The 24,047-nt window shown below is 43.0% G+C and overlaps 1 protein-coding gene across 1 annotated transcript in view; it reads right to left on the reverse strand.

Annotated features, from left to right (window-relative positions):
* LOC117351820 (macrophage mannose receptor 1-like) overlaps window positions 1-18,166 on the reverse strand; it is a 38,517-nt gene extending 20,351 nt beyond the window's left edge. The window contains exons 1-3 of the mRNA XM_033927663.1: window positions 18,017-18,166; window positions 17,423-17,495; window positions 2,340-2,497 (exon numbers count right to left, since the gene is read on the reverse strand). Coding sequence (XP_033783554.1) covers window positions 2,340-2,497; window positions 17,423-17,495; window positions 18,017-18,166 — 381 coding nt within the window. The remainder of the gene's footprint in view (window positions 1-2,339; window positions 2,498-17,422; window positions 17,496-18,016) is intronic.
* Between the last annotated feature and the right edge of the window lie 5,881 nt (window positions 18,167-24,047).

Genomic DNA, 24,047 nt, shown 5'->3' on the forward strand with positions numbered 1-24,047 from the left:
GGAATAGAGAATGACACGGTGACAAAATTCATCACCGTTCCCGTCCCCGCGGATAACCACGGGAAATAATCCCATGTCATTTTTTAGTGTCTTTTTCAACCTCAGTCCTTCTACACTAGCATTCTTCAAAGCAAAGCTTGTGGGTCAGTGGTTGTGGCCATTCATACTCTGATTCTTATGGGAGCCAAGGATAATGAAGCCATTGTGACATCACTGATCGTGATTGACTCTTAGGCACTGGTGGAATGAGGCATTATGACATCACAATATCTGCTCTGGATACCAGAGACTGTCATTCTGTAGTGTCTGTTTCAACCTCAGTCCTTCTACACCAGCATTCTTCAGAGCAAAGCTTGCGGGTCAGTGGTTGTGGCCATTCATACTCTGATTCTTATGGGAGCCAAGGATAATGAAGCCATTGTGACATCACTGATGTGATTGGCTCTTAGGCACTGGTGGAAGGAGGCATTATGACATCACAATATCTGCTCTGGATACCAGAGACTGTCATTCTGTAGTGTCTGTTTCAACCTCAGTCCTTCTACACCAGCATTCTTCAGAGCAAAGCTTGCGGGTCAGTGGTTGTGGCCATTCATACTCTGATTCTTATGGGAGCCAAGGATAATGAAGCCATTGTGACATCACTGATCGTGATTGACTCTTAGGCACTGGTGGAATGAGGCATTATGACATCACAATATCTGCTCTGGATACCAGAGACTGTCATTCTGTAGTGTCTGTTTCAACCTCAGTCCTTCTACACCAGCATTCTTCAAAGCAAAGCTTGCGGGTCAGTGGTTGTGGCCATTCATACTCTGATTCTTCCCTCTCTCCTTAAAGAATGACATGAAGATGGTTTCCCGCGGTTATCTGCGGGGACGGGAACGGTGATGAATTTTGTCACCGTGTCATTCTCTACTCTGGAAATCAGCAAATACACTGCGGGTGAGACCTGTCTGTTGCACGAACTCAGGGGAGAGCTACCTATATCCACAGAGGGCTGCGTGAATGTCAGTGCGAAAATGCTCAGAGCTTCATAGACTTTCTGTGATAAATAATTTAAGTAAATATTTAACTCAAAACAATGGAGACAAACTGTTATTCTGAAAATGTTTGAGAAATACAGTACTTAAAATAAACCCAAACTGCGCTTAATCATAGTTTCTATGTATAGATCCTATGGTCTCAGGTCTGGATTTCCCCAGACATGTCCAGGGGTCCAGACGGATTGTCAAAACCCAGCACTTTGTCCAGGTTTTGAAAATCTTCAAGCTTGGGGGCCGCATCTAGAGGACATCTGCACACGAGTGGATACAACGCAACAACGTCATCGCATCACACCTGTGCATGCTCGGAGGCCCTGTCAACGTGGCTCTTAGCTTGAGGAGAAGAGATTTGGGAGGGCGGGGCTGGGGCATAACGGACTGTGACTTGGGCGGGGCTGGGTAGAACTGGGGGTGCCTGGGGGGAGGGGCCGCGTGTCCGGATTCTACAGTCGTAAAATCTGGTATCCCTAGTCTCGGGGGCCACATAGAATTCTAATGCTGGCTACAGGTTGTCCCCATCGGCCTAACCTTGGGGGCGGGACTTGTCTTGCATACCGTTTTCTCTGTGTGGTTTACACGATCCTCCCACAATTAAAACTATCCTTCCCCTCGCTAAAAGGCATTTCCCACACAGGAAAGCTAGGGACCTCCCTCCACTTCAAAATCACTGAACTCTGGAACAACCTTACCTCCCCTCTTCGGAACTTGAGCTCTCTCCAAGTTTTCCGCAAACATCTGAAAACCTGGCTTTTCTCAAAAAATGTAAGTCTCCCTCCAACTTAGGAATCAAGGAAACTCTTATATCTTGGCATCCCAAGTCCTCTAAATTTTCTTCACACTTCTACCTCTAACCCTCTGTTGTAGTTCCTTCCTATTTCTCCTACTGTAAACCGCGTCGAGCTCTACGAACGTGGAGATGATGCGGTATACAAACCTAAGGATTAGATTAGATTAGATTAGACAAGTCAATGTTTGTCTAGGGCAGGTGTTCCTCAGGGAATACCTAACCAGTCAGGATTTCAGGATATCCACAAGGAACATGCACAAGAGGGATTCGCCTACAACAAAAGTCAGTGCTTCCAAACTCCCTCAGGCATACCCTGAAACCCAGCTATCCTGGTGTGTCCCCAGCACTCCCCAGGACTCTACTCTTGCACCAGCCCTGCCTATGGGCAAACTTGGAACCTCCTTCCACATAAGGTCAAGCCACATGGGACGTGCGGGATCTCTCTAAGCGGGCTTTATTCCCTCCTTCCATCCAGCCTCCCTTGTCCAGCAGGGAAGGACAGATACCTTCTCCTCCATTGTCTCAAGTTTGATGAGTTCTGTGCTTCTGTATTTTCGGCACAGGTCCCGTGCATCACTCCAGTTCTTAGCATCGGTGCTGATAAGGTAGCACGTGTTATTGTTCTTCTGCCAGCCAGGCGAATTTGGGCATCTTACAGCTAGACCTTGAATTCAAAGTATAAGAGAGACACGAGAGAGGTCATGTGAGGTCCTACGTGTCCAGGGACACTGGGGGAAAAAAGCGAGGGCTGGTATTTGGGGGGAACAAATGGCTGCCTTCAACATGACCAGTGTGTTGTGTTGGCCTCAGGGCCGTGGATCGTGCATTTGATACATCACCTTTCCGTGGTACAGCCACAGCTGTTTACACATTATGTACAGATTCTTTCTCTGCCCCTAGCGGGCTCCCGTTCAAAATTTTCTACCTGGGGCAAGGAGGGTTATTGTTTATTTATATTTTTCTTGTCTTCAAGGTGAAAGTCAATAAAACATTCATAATACACCACCTATCAAATCACAAATCAACTCAGGGCATGGAAATTACAGGCAATAACTAGAAAACAAAGCCATCTGAAATCAAAACAAGGTAAACACGCCAAAGAAAAGAAATCCAACAGAAATAAACTGGTGGAATAATATAAATATTCATTCATTCAGTCAGTTTTCTATACCGTTCTCTCAGGAGAGCTGAGAACTGTTTACATGGATTTATACGAGGGATCTTGAAAATGTTTCTGCACTTTTATTTTTTTTTTTGAAACGCTATTTATTAATGAGCTCAAAAGCAAATTATATCACTTTTCCACATGTAATCACCCATAGTGATACGTTTTTCCCACGTGACATTCTACGACACGTCCTTCCGAGAAAATATGAAAGCGTGGAGACTTTTTGAAGAACCCTCGTCCTCCTGGCTCAGCATGTCAGTGTGTGCCCATTGAGGGTACTTCAAAAAGTGTGGTTCAGTGGTTCAAGCTACAGCTTCAGCACCCTGGGGTTGTGGGTTCAGACCTATGCTGCTCCCTTTGACCCTGGACAAGTCACTTAATCCCCCCATTGCCCCAGATAGATTGTGAGCCCACCGGGACAGACAGAGGAAAATGCTTGAGTACCTGAATAAATTCATGTAAACCAGGGGTGCCCAATACGTCGATCGCGATCGACCGGTAGATCGGGAAGGCAACGCGAGTCGATCGCGGAACCCATCCCGGGCTCCGTGATAAGACTCGTGTTTCCGTCCTGATCTACCGGGCCGATCAGCCCTCCTCTCCCCGACGTCCCTAGCTCTCCCTGCAGAAGCGTCGGACCGACCAGCATTCCGCTCCCCGTCAATTTTGACGTCGGAGAGGAAGTTCTGGGCCAGCCAATTTTATTGTTGGTAGATCATTTTGACTTGGTTATTTTAAAAGTAGCTGGCAAGCCCAAAAAGTGTGGGGCACCCCTGATATAAACCATTCTGAGCTCTCCTGGGAGAACGGTATGGAAAATTGACCAGATAAATATATCCTCGTTGCTCCTAATTGCGCAAGATCAGATAGTCTCAGTCCAAAGCTGTGATACAACTTAATCAATTGCCACCGTTTTTAACTGTTTCCTAAAAAGATGTAAACGGACTGCCCTGGGTCACAAGGAGCCACAGTGGGAACTGAACCCCCATTCCCTGGCCCGCAGCGCTAACCATTTTTCTGCTCCTCCCTGTGTCATACATCCTGGTTAAAGCTAAGATAATCATTGCCCCTCCCCCCCTCCCTTTTTATGAAGCTGCGCTAGGGGTTTCTAGCGCGGACTGACAAAGGGCGTGCTCTGACGCTCGTAGGAATTCAGTGAGCGTCGGCGCATTTACCGCACCGGTCCGTGCGCTGCTCGATAAAAGAGGCCCTAAATTAATTTCAGCAGAAATCTAAAATGCAAAGGGGACACGAAACCTCGCCCGTGACCAAATTGCACCCCAGAGCACGAATTTTTCCAGCAAAAAGGGCCTGGGTTATCAACACGTGCCATGCTTTTTTTCCGCAGGTCCCATTCATGTAATAAGATCTAGTTAGAAAGAACTCAGGTTTACAGTAAGACAACTGATAACTTCGCCCCAGAGACGGTGCTGGGTCTTACCTCTGATCCACAGCAGCAGGAGCAAGGAAGAGCTGATCCATCCTAGTAGCATGATGGGTGGGAGCCGGGCCTGTCGCCTGCTGGATATGTAGAGTTTGGGTCAGCACTGCTTGGAACCCCACCCCTCCCAACCAGGGTCGCACCACAACCCCTGCAGGGGAGCCCTTCTGACTCCTAGAGAGGGCTCCATATTACCTAGTCACAATTTCAGGGGCCCAGAACTAGCCCTCCCCAATCCAATGCTACAGGGCCCTGCTACGGTACCTTTCTTGCGGGGTTCATGCATTACCTCTCTCCCACCACACTGACAGCACTAGCCCCCACCCCCCTCCTCTGACTTTCACGGGATTCAGCCCTGCCATCCCCCCTCCACTTTTAACTCCAGCAAGGCCCAGCCTTTGCACCTCCGGCTACCATGTGGCTCCAGAAAAAGGAGTGAGAGAGAGAGAGAAAAAAACCCCACCAAGGGCCTCGGAGATGGAAGTAGGGAAGTGCACTTCTGGCTTTTCTCCAGAAAAAGGAGGACAGAGTGAGACATCTGGATTTTACTTCCCTTGAAAGCGATGGGAAGTAAAATCCGGATGTCTCAATCCATTCTCCTTTTTCTGGAGCCATATGGTAACCCTATTTGCTTGGACACTCATCCCTTCACTGCTCAATCTCTCTTGCTGGCTCCCCTGTGACACAGACCCCTGAGAAAAGAGCCAGACTCTTACTAACCCTCGTCCTGAGTTCAGATCCCCAGACTTCACAGTCTGCTCTGTTCAGCTGCTGCAGGCCAATAATAGAGAGGCTGTGAGGGCATGGGTACTCGTGTGTGCCACCTAATGTCCAAAGCTAAGATTACACATTGTGCTGATTCAGCACACTCAGAAGCAAATGGCAAGTACACTTTAGCCTTGCCCCCAAACAGAATTTCTATTATTTCATATTTTTCACATGGTTCAGCAATGCTGCCGAGCTGCTTAATTGCCCAGTTCCAGTTCCAGTCCAGTCCTGGGTTTTCTGACAACTTTGTTGTGCTGCATTAGGGGACCCACAGTGCTGCCAAGTCACCCAGTTGCAGGGGCCAGTCCTAAAGCAGGGCTGTGGGTGTATAATGCACCAGCAGAGGTACCAAATTACCCAGTTCCAGACTGGAGACATTTTAGCCAATCCTGTTTTTGCAAGCAAAACAAAAAGAAATAACTTGCCTTACTATAAAAACACAAAAAAGGCGAGTATGTGTTGGTTGGATTGGATATAATACTTGCCTTTGATCCTGTTTTTGAGCCTACATCCCAAAATAGTCTGGGGTTTGTACTGCCTGACCCCGTCCATTGAAATCGGTGCTGCAAGTTCCACAACTCACCAGGATGAGGTTGTCAGAAAGCCAGGACCGGTCTGAAATCTCCCTTCGAAAACCGGGTTAATTTGGAAGCTCTGCGTGAAGGGCGTCAGACTCACACGGTTATCCTTTCCGAACAGTTCTCGGATTGATGGTATGGAAAGCAAATTTGTCAGTGAAAGCTGGTTGGTTGGAGTTTTTTGTTTTGAAGGTGAGGAGAAGCACACTCCTGAAAATACGAACCCCCTAGACCTGCCAAGTTCCACCCATCCCCGCCCTATTATGCCAGGGCACTGGAGTCATCCTATTGGGTGGGGGTGGGGGTGGGGGGTTTGCAGTGAGGGCTTTCAGGGGATTCAGTGAATCCCCAGCTCTACAGCCCTGCCTTTTTTACAAAAAAAATTACTTTTTGCTTGACGCGTTTGATTTGTTGAGTAGGCAGCCTGCTCGACCAGTCAAACTGCATCAAACAAAATGCAAACCCAAAAAAACCAAACAAACATGGCTCTTGGGCTGGGGATTCTCTGAACCCCCTGAAGGCCGTGGACGTCCAAACCAGGCCTAACTTTGCAGAATCTGGGCCTAAGTGTCTAGGAAATGTTCGAAATGTTCTTTGATGCTAGAAACGACGGATAATGGAAGGACGTTGCAGATGGCAGACGAGACACAAATGATGTCATTTGACAGTAGCTCATTGAAATCCAAAAGAAGCTTCTGCAGATTTTTTTTAAATCATTGAATTCAGTTGCCAGTTGTCTAAGATGTGTTAACTTTTTTACATATTGATACTAGTCCCAAGTTTTCAGAGAATGACATGGGGACAAAGTTTGTCCCCGTCCCCACCCCATGGGTATCCATCCCTGTGTCATTCTCTACACTAGACCTCATCGAGTTACTCCGCTCCTTATGCAACACCAACAGCTTCCTGTTAAATTCAGAGGCCAAACTGTTTGTCCTTGCTCACTGCCCTCCTTAATTCGTAGTTCTCGTCACTCTTCTTCCCATTTCGTTCGCTCATGTATATCAAGTGGACTAAACATAAACATGGTAAGAAGTGACAGAGATGCTGAAGTGACCTCTGCTATGTCGTCTGATGACTCAATGTTCTCTCTGTGATGGTCAACTTTATAGCATCATTACACTCATAGCTATAAGCCAGGGGTAGGCTATTCCGGAGCCAGGTCAAGTTTTCAGGATATCCACCATGAATATGTATGAGATGGATTTGCATGCACTGCCTCCCAAATCTATCTCATGCATATTTATTGTGGATATCCTGAAAACCTGACCTGGCTCCGGCTCTCAAGGACCCGAATTGCCTACCCCTGCTATAAGCAATCAATATTCATATAAATGCACCAAGTAAATATATAACTTATATAGCTTAACAAGTTATTATCAAAAGCCTCAGTCACACGCTCTCCTCTGCTGAATCGTTTTCTTTTAGCGGGAAGCTCTGGGCGATAAATCATCACCGTCCTCTTCTTATGTAGTCAAATACTGCGTAATTCAGGGGTGTCCAATGTCGGTCCTCGAGGGCCGCAGTCCAGTCGGGTTTTCAGGATTTCCCCAATGACTATGCATGAGATCTATTTGCATGCACTGCTTTCAATGCATAGTCATTGGGGAAATCCTGAAAACCCGACTGGACTGCGGCCCTCGAGGACCGACATTGGACACCCCTGGCATAATTTAAAGTTAATCCTTGTTAATAATTTTTAGGACCATGTACTTTTAGGAGTATAAAATCTGTAATTTTCACTTGATTAGTAGCTTCATAAGTTACGACCTGGGAGACATGGAGTCCAACATGTTTCGCAAATGTTTTTTCAAGGAACTCCCTACGAGTAAACAAAACATTTAAACTACTTTTGAATTTACCAAATCCTAAAATAGCTATTTAAAAAGGCAACCTTTCCAGTGCCGCTAGTATCATCCGACTCTCCCTAATCCTTAGAGCAAGATGGCCGCAGCGTTCTTAGAACTATTTAAATAACTTTATTAGTGCAAAATTGCTCTCAGTGCAAAAATTTAAAGAGACGGACACCCGACCCTTTCCCCGGGATCCACCCACCATAAGCAACCCTAGCCAATCACAATATTAAAATAAACTGACCCCTTCTACCTCAGCATTTAATCCTGCTGAAAGAAAACAATTCAGCGGAGGAGGGGGTGTAACTGAGGCCTTTGATAATAACTCGTTAAGCTATATAAGTTATATATGTACTCGGAGCATTTATATGAACATTGTTTGATGACTCAAGGCATGAATTAACAGTTGCAGAAATCTGTAGGACTCTAGAAAATAAACTGCTTTTATGATTTCAAAACCGATTATTCCCTCTCGGCACAATGGACAAGGGAAGAACTGAATGAATTAGTATTTCCAACAAAGAGGCAGTTCAGCCTTCTCTGAGATGCAGAGGGAGCCGGACCCTGATTGTACCAGCCTGAAGAATGTCTTAGGAGGAACAGAAAGAAGCAGACGGGAAAGGTGGTTCACTTTGCAGGAGTACACCAAAAAAAAAAAAAAAAAAAAAAAAGACCCTTGCGGGCTAGCCCTCTCTTCTCATGGAAAGATGATTCCAGGTATGTAGGATTTGTTAAACTGGGGATTTGGTTTTTTTTAACTTGGTGCTTTATGCTTTCTCTGAGAAGCCTGGTACAAAGTGCTCTATCTACTCGTATTACGGAGTTATATTTATTCATGTTCTCTCTCTCTGGCAGGGTTTGAAAATATTGCTCGGGAGGTGTTCTGGTGCTTCTCCCAGCTGAAGGGAACAGTTGACTTGGGGCTCACAGAAGGTAGGTTGCTTGGACTTTAATATAACGCATAATTAGCACTTTTATCTTCCTGGGCCTCTAAGAGCTAGTTTAAAAACAATACAGTTGACTTTCCTGATTATTATTCTTCAATATATATGTTTTATGTTGCAGATACGTCTGTCTTTCTGTAATTTTTAAATTTTGTTCAACGCTTTGTACTGCTGGACAAGCGTTTAATCAAATATTTTAAATAAAGATAAAAGATAAAGAATATTGTTCTGTACTCTCTTATTTGGTTCTCTGTGCTCCCCTGTCATTTCAGTTCAGTTCCGTCGCCATAATGTTACTAGAGTCAACGAGATCCAATATTCTGTTGGCATAATTGCAGTGAAGTTTGCCGACTGTAGGTGAGAAAATTATTCTCATTGGTTTCTGAGGATGTTACTTGGGTCTCCCTTTGAGAGGAGAAGTGTTCTTCCTGTTACCATCTGTTCTCGTCATTCGCGTGTTCACAATGTGTGATTTCACCTATCTGCAACTGCATCAATTGCAACCAATATCCCCCATTCGCGCCGCTGCGTTTGCGTATTTGCGGACCAGCACTTTATGTTCAAATAATTTTTATTGAGCTCAATACAGCAAAGGTACAGCATTTACAGATGAATGAGAGCTCAAAGTTTCAACCTATCCCCACCAAAAAAAATCCCCCTAGTTCAACCAGCAAGTCAAGAAACCAACAATATGGAATTCAACAAAGTAAAGCAACAAACATTAAAAAAAAATCAGGAATTCAAAAGTCTACTCCACGTCAAATGAGTCATAGTCATCCAAAATGACTCCCACACTTGTTGGAAGAAGCGCCCCTTAGCAGAAGAGATCTATGCAATGCCTCTGCATTCCCACATCAGAAAGGTGATCACAAGTCCTCCAAAAAGAAAGGTCAGGTGCCTCCAGATCCAACCACTTCAGGAGAGTACACTTCAGAGCTATCGCTATTGTCCATTTAAGAAATGTATTAGCACCCTGTTGTCGAGGATGGTAACTGGGAATAACACCAAATAGTAAAAGAGGTGAACGACGTATCGTTATCTTCCAAATAGGTTCCACAAAAGTGAAGATGCGATACCAAAAGGCCACAACCAGAGGGCAAGATGGACCAGTACGTTATAAAAACAGCTTGTTTGCTTTCACTTTCGCTTTGCTTCCAGATATGCCCCTCCCCCCCCACCCCCTAAGCGTCTAGAGAGTGAATTAGAGGTACCTCAAGTGTCATCCCATGCAGGAACTTAACCTTATTTTCTCAGTAGGATCCACTTTTCACTTTTTGTGGTTTCAAGGTGCTATGTGTATGGCCAGAACCTAACCTCTATTTCCCCACAGACTCCACATTTTGTTATTTGCAGTTTTGTGGTTCGTGAATATTTTGGGGAAACGTACTGCCGCGAATAATAAGAACCGTTTCAGCCATTGTCTATCTGATCAATTGATTTTGGCGGAGAGATGTTGACTGCTTGATTGGAAGATGGGCAGTTCATCAGGGCCCATTTCTCTTCTTAACCTGGTTTCAACTACAGATTGTAATTTCACACATTCCATACTTTTGATGTTTACCTTTTCCAAATTCTCCCAAAACTTTGGGTAATCTTGCTGCTTCTACTCTGGCTTTAGTTGGTGGCATTTTAAGTGCTCTAATGCTCTTTCTTAATGTCTTGTAAAATTCGGAGTGATTTCTATCTTCTTTCTTATCTCTGCAGCTTCAGTGCTTATGCTTTATGTAATAAGGAAACAGAAATAGGCATATCTTCACATTGATTAAAAAAAGAAAGAATTTTATCATGTACTCCAACTGAAAAATCCATTCTCTGTAATTTGTTTAAATAATTTACCAATTGCATATATGCAAATAAAGATCCAGGACCCCCTCCTACAGTAGAAGAAAGATCAGGAAAACTCCTAATCTTACCTTCTCATCCAAAACCTGTGCTAAATAAGAAATACCTTTAAATCCCCATTTTTTAAAAACCCTAGACATCATTCCAGGTTGAAAATCTCCATTGCCCTGAATAGGTAACATGTCCGTAATACGAGGATTGTAACCCCATAATTTAACTAAATTATGCCCCATCGGAGATAAAATAGAATTATCTCTTAAATTACTTGGCAATTTAGAATGATGTACTTGAAGAAGAAATAATAAATGATAAGGATGATAAAAAGCTTTCTCATAATCTAAGGGTGTAAATAAAAAATCATCCATCACCCAATCCCTAATGTGTCTTAATACACAAGCCTTCTCATAATTACGAATATCTGGAAGTCCCAAGCCACCCCTTATCCCAGCCCCTAGCAAAAAATCAAAAGATAATTTTGGCTTTTTCCCAGCCCAAAAAAATTTAGTAATAACCAATCTTAATTTCCGCCAATCTGTATTTGTCAATTCCAAGGGAAGCATCTGAAAAGTGTATAGCCATTTTGGAAAAAGAACCATTTTAAAAGTGCGATACGCCCACCTAAAGATAATGGTAACGACTGGCATTTTAGTAATTTTTGTTTTGTATAATTCATCAAATCAGGAATATTGAATTTATATAAAAATTTAGAATTTATAGGAATATAAATCCCCAAATATTTAAATTTATCTTCCATCCAACGAAGTGGAAAATTAGAACACCAATGTAAATGTAAATTATCATTAGTAGACAAAGCTTCAGACTTATCCATATTTAATTTAAAACCGGAAAAATCAACAAATTCAATAAAGCTTTCCAATAAAGATTTCAATGAAACCCTGGGATTAGTTAAATGCACCAAAATATCATCTGCAAAAGCTGCAATTTTAAAAGATGAAGACCTTATATCAACACCACTAATATCTGAGTTTGCAAGAATTTTGCGAATCAATGGATCAAGTGTCAAAACAAAAAGCAACGGAGATAAAGGATATCCTTGTCTCGTTCCCTGATCTACTGTAAAAAATTCTGGATAACAACCATTAATAAATACTCTAGCCTATATATCTGAATATAGGATTTTAATTGCATCTTGAAAATAACCCATAATACCATATTTGGATAATACTGCAAACAAAAATTCCCATTTAACCCTATCAAAAGCTTTCTCATCATCAAAACTAATCAATAATGATGGAATATTTTTACTACGTACCCACTCTAATGAATATAAAATAGATCTAATATTCTTGACTGCTGTACAACCTTTTACAAACCCTACTTGAGGTTCAGCAATCAGATTAGGCATAAGCTTCACTAACCTATTAGCTAAAATCTTAGCCAATAATTTAGCTTCAAAACAAAGCAAAGAAATCGGCCTATAAGATTCCACTTTGTTAGGATCCTTACCAGATTTTGGAAAAATAATTATTTGAGCCCGACGAAGCGTTTTTGGGAGAATTTGTTCCTCAATCTGATTATTAAATATCAAAACTAAAGGAGTCACTATATTCTGTCCCAAAATTTTATAAAACTCTGCTCTATAACCATCTAGGCCTGGAGCTTTACTTAATGGACTTTGCTGTATAGTCAATAATAACTCATCTTCCCCAATAGGATAATTTAAATCTGCTCTTTCCACCTAGCCAATAAAAGGTAGTTCTATACTAGATAAATAAGTATTACTGGACAACCCTGAATCTTGATAAGGAGCAAATAAAGAAGAATAATAATCCTGAAAAACTTTACCAGTATCCTTATCCTTCATAACAAATTGACCCCTAATTGATTGAATTTGCGAAATCATTGATGTCAAATATTTACCCCTCATTAAATGTGCCAATAATGTACCTGGTTTATTACCATGTTTATATAATTGGAATTGATAATATTTCACAGATTTAAGAGCTCTTTGATGAAGAAGCTCATTCAATTGAAGCTGTATAGCTAACAATTGAGCAGAATTAACTTCTGAAGAACATCTTGCATGAATACCTCTGATTTTTATTAATTGTTTTTCTAAATGCAAAATGTCTCTATCCTGAGCTTTTTTCTTTTGACTAGAGTAAGCAATTATCTCCCCCCTTAAAACTGCTTTTGCCGTTTCCCAAAATAAAATAGGAGTTTCCTTATGTTGTTCATTAGTAATCTGATAATTATTCCAACAATCCAAAATATGTTTTTGAAATTTTACATCATGATATAAATCTAATGGAAATCTCCATTGAGGCAAACCCAGAGAATCAGAAAACAAAGATAATGTAACCCATACAAAGGCATGATCTGAAATCTCTGTAGGACCAATACCAGAATCTTGGATTTTTGAAAACAGTATATCTGAACAAAGGAGATAATCAATCCTAGAATGAGTACCATGGGCTCTAGAACAATGCATAACCCTCCAAATATCTAATAAATTCAAAGAATCACAAAACAAGGGAATTCCTTTAGTTAAATCTAACCTATCTGTAGCCCTTACCACCGATTTATCAAATTCTGGATCTGCCACCCTATTAAAGTCACCCCTAATTATAATAGGACAAGAATCCTGTTGTAGAAGATAATTAATAATTGTTGAAAAATATTTCTTGTCATAAGAATTTGGTGCATATCAATAACAAAACCACAAATTAACCCCATTAATTTTAACTTTTGCAATTATAAATCGCCCTCCCGGATCAATATTAACTTGAATCTTTTCTACCACTAATCTTTTATGAAATAAAATAATAACCCCTGCCTTTCTATTAAGGGCAGGAGCTTCAATATAATCCCCAACCCACCAAGTAAGAAGTTTAGAATGCTCTTGTGCTGTTAAATGAGTTTCTTGTAAAAAGAACAATTGCAGCATGATGTCTATTTAAACTTTGTAAAATCTTTTTCCTTTTTAGTGGAGAGGAAATACCCCCCACATTCCATGAAATAAAATTCACCACCATTATAAAAACTGACCAAAAATGGAAAAATAAAAACCAAAAATATAAATCCAAATTAAAGATAGAAACTGTCCCAGCCACCAGCCACCAGCCCTCAACTAAACCAAATAAAAATAAGCTCCAGAATATATGACCTCTATAAATAGAAAGAAAAATAAAGATCTTTGTCAACTTCCATCCCATATAACTTTCCCTCCCTTCCATTATCTCAAAATCCTTAATAAACCAAACCATACCCCCAATAACACTTATTAGTTTTAAATACAGAGAAATCCTTTTAAAACCAATAGGAGGAAGTATTTTTTTCACTTAGAGAATAGTTAAATTCTGGACCACATTGCCAGAGGGTGTGGTAATAGTGGTTAACATAGCTGATTTAAAATAAAAGTTTGGACAAGTTCCTGGAGGAAAAGTCCATAGTCTGCTACTGAGACAGACATGGGGGAAACTGCTGCTTGCCCTGGATTGGTAGCATGGAATGTTGCTACTGTTTGGGTTTTTGTCAGGTACTTGCGACCTGGATTGGCCACTGTTGGAAACAGGATACTGGGCTAGATGGACCATTACTCTGACCCAGTATAGCTATTCTTATGTTCTTCTTGTGGGCTATCATTGACGTGATAATTTTTTTTGTTTTAATAGCAATTTTATGCAATGAGATCTACCGTAGTTACTAATAACAGAGGATAACATATCTTAATGATAACCTATATCTTCTTTAAATCATAGACATGGGTCATCTCTGACTACCTAAAAGTCAGATGGTTGTGATTTATTTACAATGATTTTAAAAAATGATAAGGTTAAAAATGCCAGGACTTAGGGCTCCTTTTACTAAGCTGCGATAGCGGTTTTAGCACGCGCTTAGCGTGTGCTAAATTGCCGCGTGCTAGATGCTAGCATTGAGCTGGCATTAGTTCTAGCCCTGTAGCACAGGTGTAGCGCGCAAAGCAATTCTGCACATGCTAAAAACGCTATTGCAGCTTAGTAAAAGGAGCCCTCAGTGATGCTTGCTCTCATTCTGTTGCACAAGATTTGGTGAGATTTGTGCCTGGAAGACTGTACAGGTCAGCTTCGTCTTTTAATAGAGAAAGAGGCAAAGCAAACACAGGAAAGTGAGCTGAAGCTTATAGTGGTTCTCCTGTGAAGGGCCCATTCAATAATAATGATGCAGTTTATCATTTTAATAGTAACACCTGCCTAAGAGAGCTTACAGTTCTGTACAGAGAGTATTTGTGCAAATGAGGAGCTGAAGTCACGTTGGTGATGTGAGAGGCTGCTATTTAATCATTTTGATATAATTTTAATAGTGTTTTAGGCATTACATCTTGTTGGTTTAATGATGTGTGGATGAATTATGTGTTTATTGTTAATCTTTATGTTGAGACTGACATAATAAAAATGGTGGATATTTACTGGCATCAAATTTATTATGATAAAATGGTAAAAAAAAAAAGAATTGTGCTTTTTGTATTATCCCCCCCCTTTTTTTTTTTTTTTTTTTTTTAGAAAACTGCGATGGCGGTTTTTAGTGCAGGCTGGCGTGCTGAATGCTCTGCGCTACTCCCGATGTGCATAGGAACTCTATGAGTGTCGGGAGCAGTGCAGAACATTCAGCGCACCAGCCTGCGCTAAAAACAGCTAACGTGGTTTTGAAAAAAAAAAAAAAAAAAGGAGGCGGTTTATTTGCTACTTTTGTGTTTTTGCTTTTGGTTCCACATGGAAGACGGCAAAGTATGCAGCTGCTCCTCAGTTCTCCTCACCCTCAGTTCTTTATCCCTCAGTGGACTAACACAACAGCCATAATAGATTAGCAAACAGTACTAGGGAGTGTAACGAGTGTCTGGGACAAGCAAATGTAAAATGTTCCACTAAATAACTTGGGGCCGAAGCTATGTAAAACTTTATAGCATAAACATCCAAATTTTAAAAACACTCTAGCTTCAGCTGGGAGCCAGTTCAACTCCCTATAATGAGTCACATGATCTGTCTTCTTTAGATTAAAACTCAAATGAACAGCTGTATTCTGTATTAAAAGTAATCTGCATACATTTTTACGATAGCCTGCCAGATGAACGGTATTATAATAATCTAAAATACGCAAGACTAAAGATTAAATCAATAACCTAAATGGATTGATATTAAATAGGATCCAATTGATTGATGAAGAAGGACATGGTACTACTCGAAAGGGTCCAGAGAAGAGTGATTAAGGGGCTGGAGGAGTTGCTGTACAGTGAGAGATTAGAGAAACTGGGCCTCTTCTCCCTTGAAAAGAGGAGACTGAGAGGGGACATGATCGAAACATTCAAGATACTGAAGGGAATAGACTTAGGAGATAAAGACAGGTTGTTCACCCTCTCCAAGGTAGGGAGAACGAGAGGGCACTCTCTAAAGTTGAAAGGGGATAGATTCCGTACAAACGTAAGGAAGTTCTTCTTCACCCAAAGAGTGGTGGAGAACTGGAACACTCTTCCGAGGGCTGTTATAGGGGAAAACACCCTCCAGGGATTCAAGACAAAGTTAGACAAGTTCCTGTTGAACCAGAACGTACGCAGGTAAGGCTAGACTCAGTTGGGGCACTGGTCTTTGACCTAAGGGCCGCCATGTGCGCGGACTGCTGTGCACGATGGACCACCGGTCTGACCCAGCAGTGGCAATTCTTATGTTATTATGAAGTTTCCAGAGCATGAAAAAACTTTTCTGAACTAAAGCATTAACCTGTTTAGTCATGAATAAGTTCCTATCCAAATGAACTCACAAATCCCATTCAATATTAGATTCTCTCCATATACTCTACCAACAATTAAATCACAACTACTATCAGAATCAAACCACCTCATGTTTTATAAGAAGCTAAAAAAGTACCTCTGACCCTTTGACCTACACAAAGAACCTATCCTATCGGTACCTATACTATGCAACCTACCAACCCAAGTCTATTACCAAGCTTTGCACCATTCAAAAACTGATCAATCCTATTCCGCCCGAGAACTGTATTTAATCCTATTCCATTTGCAGTGCTCCAACTTGTATAGCAATAATTTTCAAATTGTAAGTCGCCTTGAACCTGTATTGGACATAGGGCGACTCAGAAATTCTAGATTAGATTAGAAACCATCTGTAAATCCTGGCATGCAAACTGGGTGCACATTTGTGGTATTCTCTAATACCAGCATGCCCCTGATCTGCCCATGCCCCTCCCATGGGAACGCTTCCTTTGCAGTTGCACGTGGATACACTTGCGCTATGACTAAGTTTCAGCCCCGTTTCGGCACCTTGCATCCACCAGAATGCATTTCCGCAGTGAAATTTGGGTGTGGAATTGGTGCTTTAGACGCCATTTGCAGAATTGCCCAGATGGTGTTTATCTGCCGTCATACTATCTGTTCCTCTGTTGAGCTAAATTCCCAGGCACTTCCTTTACTAATGCATCGCCTCTATAGGAGGAGTTTCTTCAGAGATGGGGGTTTAAGATGGATTCAGGGTTTATGCACGGGGTTAGGAAGGGATCAGTGTAAAGTGCTAAGGAGGTAGTATGATGTTTGCAAGGAGATTGGAGCTGTGTAGAAGGAATTGTGTTTTTCTTTTGGTGAGGGGGTGGTGATGGATTAGGGGGATGTCAAGGAGATCTGATGTGCATGAGGATCGGATCTTGGAGAAGATATACCACCGCAACAGTACTCATCTTGGATTGTCACCTCACTCCAGGGCTGGGCAAGTCCAGTCCTCGAGGGCCGTAATCCAGTTGGGTTTTCAGGATTTCACCAATGAATATGCATTGAAAGCAGTGCATGCAAATAGATCTCATGCATATTCATTGGGGAAATCCTGAAAACCCAACTGGATTCCGGCCCTCGAGGACCAGAGTTGCCCACCCCTGCTCCAGGCCATCTGAACAGTTTGATCCAATACTAGTTTTCTCCAATTGCATGCATACGAGCTTTCAGAAGGATCCACAGCATAACATGATGTTCAATGAGGTGTCAGCTCTAACCTTACCCACTCCTGCCGTTCCAGTGATGTCATCAGCAACTTTCAGCTTTTCCTTTGCATTCTTTGGGACCTCCAAATTCTATTAGGGGTAAAAAAATATAGTATCCAACTTAAACTGAACCTATGTAATATGGGAAATAACATTTAGACCTCTGCAACTGTTCAAGAATTTTGTGACCATTAATGATTGATTTTACAGACTGACAGATTTTATACTGTTTGCCAACAATGTAATAACGTAACACAGAATGCTAAGAGACGGTGAGAATTTGGTTTAAAAAGCACAGCAGGGAAGTCGTGCAAAGTGCAAATCACCATCTCCACCAAGCCAGCCAGCCCAAACCACACTTCTATTATGGGAAGTATAAGAAGGGGTTTTCTGTGCAACACAAGCAACAATTGAATGTACCCAGAACTGTCGGACTCTGCTTAACCTCGGGGCTGTTTTCTGCACAGGCCTGACAGTAACTCATGGCCCAGAACAATGGAGGTGTGTGGGACTGGGAGGAAGGCGAGCAGGGGGAGGAGGAGATGGGAGAGCCCCATAGCACAGCTGCAGGACGGACAATAACCCATTTACTGTAGAGCTCACCAAATTGCCTGGCTGGCTTCATTAAACTCTTTCTTTATGGCAGTGGGGAAAGAGCTGGCCACGGCCTTTGAAAACTGAGAGAAAGAGAGGCGCATTGATGTAGGCGAGCCGAAAAAGCAACGCTTGCATCCCATGTCTACTGTCATTTTACACGTCATACTGTCGTGTCATACTAGGTCAGGAACGCTTGTAAAACTGTTTGCCCGTACTATGCCCGTCATGTTTTGTTTTACCTTTAACTATCCTCTCCTTTACTAATGCATCGTGCGGGGTTTAGCGCCGTCAGCGGCGGTAACTGCTCCGACGCTCATAGGAGTTCTGTGAGCAGTTACCGCCGCTAAAACCCGTGCTACTTTTTAGAGTACATAGTCAGTCACGCATGAGACACCAACGCGCCGACAATGGAGGGCAGAGAGTTCAGCGCAAGACACCAGTGCGCCGCGGGAAAACTTAGTTTTAAAGAGCTCTAAAGCGGGGTGTGAGTGGGGACCCCCCCACACACACACTTTACTCCATAGTGTTCGCGCTGCTGCTAGGGGGAGGGGTTGGGGGGTTGGAACCCTCCATTATAGAGAAAACAGAACTTTTTCCGATTTTTTTCGGGAAAAGTTTCGTTTTCTCTATAATGTGGGGGGTTGCACCCCCCATGCCCCCCCAACGGCAGCGCGAACAGTATGCAGTAAAGTGACACTCCCCATCGGAGCTCTTTAAAACTAAGTTTTCAATTGTCAGCGCTCGATTGTCGGCACGCTGGTGTCTGGCGTGCGATTGTCCCGTCACCCTCTTGTCAAGCCATGTTTGCCATCACTTTGTATAAATACGCTTTATTATGTAGGTCAACTTGTAACCCGTTCTGAGGTCTCCTGGGACGGTGGGATATAAAACCAAATGAATAAATCAGACCACTGCCCTTGCCTTCGATTCCAGGCCCAAAATAATCCTAATGTCATCGGACGAGCTATTGTCCGCTCTAAGCTAGTTTGCCTAAGTAATGTTGCTGGTGATCTCTCTCTCTGGACGAAGTGACGAGGAATCTACGCAAGCCGTATGCCCCCTTGTAGAACTTACATCGCCGGGAGTTAAGTCAATTTGTTTGGAATTAGGAGATTTACCAAGCAGAGATTGTTTCTCTTGCTCTGCCTTTGTTTATTGAAAATCAATGGGCTGATCTCATGGGCCGTGATCTTCCTCACATGAAAAGAGACTGCATTTTGCGCACTTGCCAACTCTCTCTTTCCTCTGCTAGGTGTAGGAGTGGTGATGTCAGCTCTTCCACCCCCCCCCTCCCTCGCCTTCTCTAGTTGAGCAGGGATCCAATTCAGTGCGTGCTCCTCCTTGTAGGGCACAAGATGGGGACCCTTGGCAGCTAGCAGGGCTCGGATACTATTTAGCAAAAGGATTATTTCTCTTTACACATGTGATGGTTAGTGCTACAGCCTCAGCACCCTGAGGTTGTGGGTTCAAATCCCACACTGCTTCTTGTGACCCTGGGCAAGTCACTTAATCCCCCCATTGCCCCAGGTACATTAGGTAGAGTGTGAGCCCACCAGGACAGACAGGGAAAATACTAGAGTACCTGAATAAATTCATATAAACTGTTCTCAGCTCCCCTGGGAGAACGGTAGAGAAAATTGAATAAATATAGTCCTGAAAATATCAGGAAATTCTGCTTCACACAACGAGTGGTAGACGCTTGGAACGCACACCCGGAGGAGGTCGTGATGGAGACCACCATTCCGGGATTCAAGGGCAAGTTGGATGCACACCTTCTCGCAAATCACATTGAGGGATACGAGTAAACAAGGTTTCTCAACAGGGAACGCCTGGCTTGGCCTCCGCGAGTGCGGGTCGCCGGACTGGATGGACCTAGGGTCTGATCCGGCGAAGCCATTTCTCATGTTCTAAAAGTTTCAGTCTCTTATAACCAGAGCTGGTATTATGACATCATAATTACCTCATTCCACCAATCAGAACCAACCTCATCAATGATGTCACAATGGCTCCATTGACCTATACTTGGCTCACTTTTAGTACATTTTGATTTCTAGAGTGGTGCAGTGGTTAAAGCTACAGCCTCAGCACCCTGAGGTTGGGGGTTCAAACCCTCACTGCTCCCTGTGACCCTGGGCAAGTCACTTAATCCCCCCATTGCCCCAGGTACATTAGATAGGTTGTGAACCCACTGGGACAGACAGGGAAAAATACTTGAATGCCTGATTGTAAACCACTTAGATAACCTTGATAGGTTTACAAATTCCATAAATAAATAAAAACAATATGACGCTCGAAACTCTGGGGGGGGGGGGGAGAAAAATGGGGTGACTGGGGAACAGGCACCTGGTGCTCTTATAATGCCAGCTTGTGATTGATCGGAGAGAAGTATTTTAAGCACCTCTAAGGAAGCAGCAGTCTGCTTTTGATTAGAAGAGGTGCTGCATCAGTGATTAATTTGAAACACATTGCGGGAATTAAAGGGACTGTGACAGATTACTTTCTAATTGAACCCCCCCATCCCTTTTACTAAACCGCGATAGTGGCTATTAGCGCAGGGAGCCACGCTGAATGCTCCGCGCTACTCCACGCCTCACGGCACACAGCTTGCGATACACTGCCTTAGTGGGAAGAGTTTCAGTCTCTGGTAACTGGAGCTGAGATTGTGACGTCATAATGCCTCATTCCACCAATAAGAGCCAACCTCATCGGTGATGTCACAGTGGCTTGGTTGTCCTACACTTGGCTCACTTTTATGACATATAATGGTGACTTTGCTTTCTAGAAACATTTTTTTTTTTTTAAATTAAGAGGAGAAGTTATCAGTATAGACTACCGTTAGAAAAATGTGTTATTTTGCCGTTAACCCCCGTTATATGTAACTAAGGGGTCCTTTTACTAAGGTGAGCTAGTGCGTCTTAGCGCATGCTAAATGCTAATGTTTGCTAACGCGTCCATTATGGATGCATTAGTATTTAGCGCACGCTAAGACGCACTAGCGCGCCTTAGTAAAAGGACCCCTAAATCTCATTGCATAAAATAGATCCCCTGCACAAATTGGCGGTAAAATAATGCATCACAATAGCATCCCTTGTTGATAACTTTTCCCTGAAGTGGTTCCTGGTTGGGTTGCTCTACTGAGTGGCTACAGATCCCTTTCTGGAAGGGCCGTCATGGTTTCTGCACTTTCCCCAGCTGCAATCTTTTCCTGTGTCCTTGAAGAGGTTTGCTTGTCTGCTGATATGTGTTTTATCCACATGATGGCGCTCTTCAATAAGCATCCGGGACCCCTTATTTCTATTCGTACTGCTTATTAGTTTTATGGCGCTCTTAAGGTGAGATGTGCGCTTTTTGTTAATCAAGATCATTTAATTTGCGACTGGATTTGGAAATATACTTTCTGTTGCTAAGATTAGGCGAGAAACTTCTAAGAGCAGAACAGCAGATAAAATTTAAAAGATTTTCAGTCCAAGCATAGTATCAAAACCAGTTGTTTAAAGTACTCTTGAGTGGTCTCAGCTAATTGCAGGACAAGTAGACATCTTGACATGCATCATAGACAGTTGTCATAGTTACCGTGCAAGATTTTTCAATACAAGTTTTTATCCTATCACTACACATACGAAGGATCTTGTATCAATATACATTTCTTTGCAATCGCAGTCGAAGGCAGGGGATGGTAGATGGCAGGTGTTTGTATGACTAGGGCGGGCAGGGGTTAGGGGCTCCACCACACTGCAGAGTGAAGGGAGTCGGGGAGTTGAAGATATTCATGGGATCGGGGGATTGGGACTTGTATACTGCCTTTTTTACAACCACACTCAAGGCTCTTCAAACATTTTCCCTGTCTGTCCCGGTGGGCTTACAACCTGTCTAATATACCTGGGGCAATTGAGTTGCCTGGAGTCATTGGAGTCACAAGGAACAGTGTGGGTTTGAACCCACAACCTCAGGGTGCCGAGTCTGTAGCTTGAACCGCTGTGCCATACTCTCCTCCAATACAATATCAGAAGTGAGCCAAGAATAGAACAATGAAGCCATTGTGACATCACTGATGAGGTTGGCTCTTATTGGCGGAATGAGGCATTATGACATCAGGGAAAGGGGCTGGGACTAGTATACTACCTTTATGTAGTTATATAACCACACTTTAAAGTGGTATGTTTACAGATACTTCAAGCATTTTCCCTATCTGTCCCAGTGGGCTCCCAATCTGTCTAATGCACCTGGGGCAGCGGAGGACTGAGTGATTTGCACAGGGTCATAAGGAGCAGTGTGGGGTTTGAACCCCCCCCCCTCCCAGGATGCTGAGGTTGTAGCTCTAACCACTGCACCACACTCTCCACTCTCATGGCTCTGAGCCTCTAGGCTAGTGAAGCTTAATACCTGAGGAGCTTCTCTCTCCCACCCCACCAGAAGAGTTGGAGGGAAACAGGGCAGAGGAAAGTTTCTGGTCTTTAATTAAGACCACTTTGTTCGATAAGTTTATCACTTAGTGAGTTCTAGTATTGAAATTCTATTTGACAAATATTTGCATTTTTTACTGTATTATTGTATTTCGCTGATTGTCGAGCTCTTTTTAGTGTAAACCGCCTAAAACTTTTGGTTAGGTATAAAAGAATAAAGTTATTATTATTATTATTAAAAGGCTATGTCCCGCTCAGCTAATCACAACTCCCCTTTCTGTTATGAACCAAACACAACAGCACAATTACAAAAAGTTTTTCTACAAACCCAGGCTAAAGTCCAGTATTACCTGCAATCTGACCCTCGCTCCATAGTAACGTAATAGATGACGGCAGATAAAGACCCGAATAGTCCATCCGGTCTGCACAACCTGATTCAATTTAATTGTTTTTTATCTTCTTAGCTATTTCTGGGCAAGAATCCAAAGCTCTGCCCAGGTTCCAACTAGTGAAGTCTCCGTAAAAGCTCCCTCCAGCCCATCTACACCCTCCCAGCCACTGAAGCCCTCCCCAGCCGGCCACTTACAGACGCTCCACTCTTGAAATGCTGTGTAGGAGCTAGGACTCAGTCTATGTTTCTATTAGTGCACCCTAATGTGGTTGATGAATTCCCCCCTCCCCAAGCGTGAAAATATATAAGATTTCTAGGGGTGCGCATGAGGGGGTTGGGTGCTTGGCAGCAAGGTTTTTAATTAGTATTGGGGCTGGTGATGATGTTTCTGCACTCTGGTAAACATCCCCCAAAGAGCCACTAAGAGGGGTGATTCTGTTAAGAAGGTGCTAACATTTGAACCCCTGTTACATGTGTAACTATTTAGCGGCGAAAATGGTAGGAGGTTTGGGCCAGAAGACTTATGAGGACAGACTAGAAGCCCTGAATTTGTATACCCTAGAACAGGGGTAGGGAACTCCGGTCCTCGAGAGCCGTATTCCAGTCAGGTATTCAGGATTTCCCCAATGAATATGCATGAGATCTATTTTCATGCACTGCTTTCAATGCATATTCATTGGGGAAATCCTGAAAACCCGACTGGAATACGGCTCTCGAGGACCGGAGTTCCCTTCCCCTGCCCTAGAAGAAAGGAGGGACAGGGGAGATGTGCTAGGAAGTTTTTCTTTACCCAACGTGTGGTGGACACCTGGAATGCACTTCCAGAGGGCGTAATAGGGCAGAGTACGGTACTGGGGTTCAAGAAAGGATTGGACAATTTCTTGCTGGAAAAAGGGATACAGGGGTATAGATAGAGGATTAGTGCACAGGTCCTGGACCTGTTGGGCCGCCGCGTGAGCGGACTGCTGGACACGATGGACCTCAGGTCTGACCCAGTGGAGGCATTGCTTATGTTCTTATGATTCAGATGTTCAAATATTTGAAAGGTATTAACGTAGAACAAAATCTTTTCCAGAGAAAGGAAAATAGTAAAACCAGAGGGCCCATTTTGGAACGTCTTTGATGCATTAATTTGCAACCAGCCAGACAAATAGACAGACGTTCTCAACTTCTTTGGTAAATTTCTTTCCAGCAGTTTGTGGGGTGGGGGAAACCCTAAAACGGAAAGGAAAACCTGCGGCCTGTTTTAGA

The sequence above is a fragment of the Geotrypetes seraphini genome, chromosome 18, assembly GCF_902459505.1.
Source record: "Geotrypetes seraphini chromosome 18, aGeoSer1.1, whole genome shotgun sequence".
Lineage (NCBI taxonomy): Eukaryota > Metazoa > Chordata > Amphibia > Gymnophiona > Dermophiidae > Geotrypetes > Geotrypetes seraphini.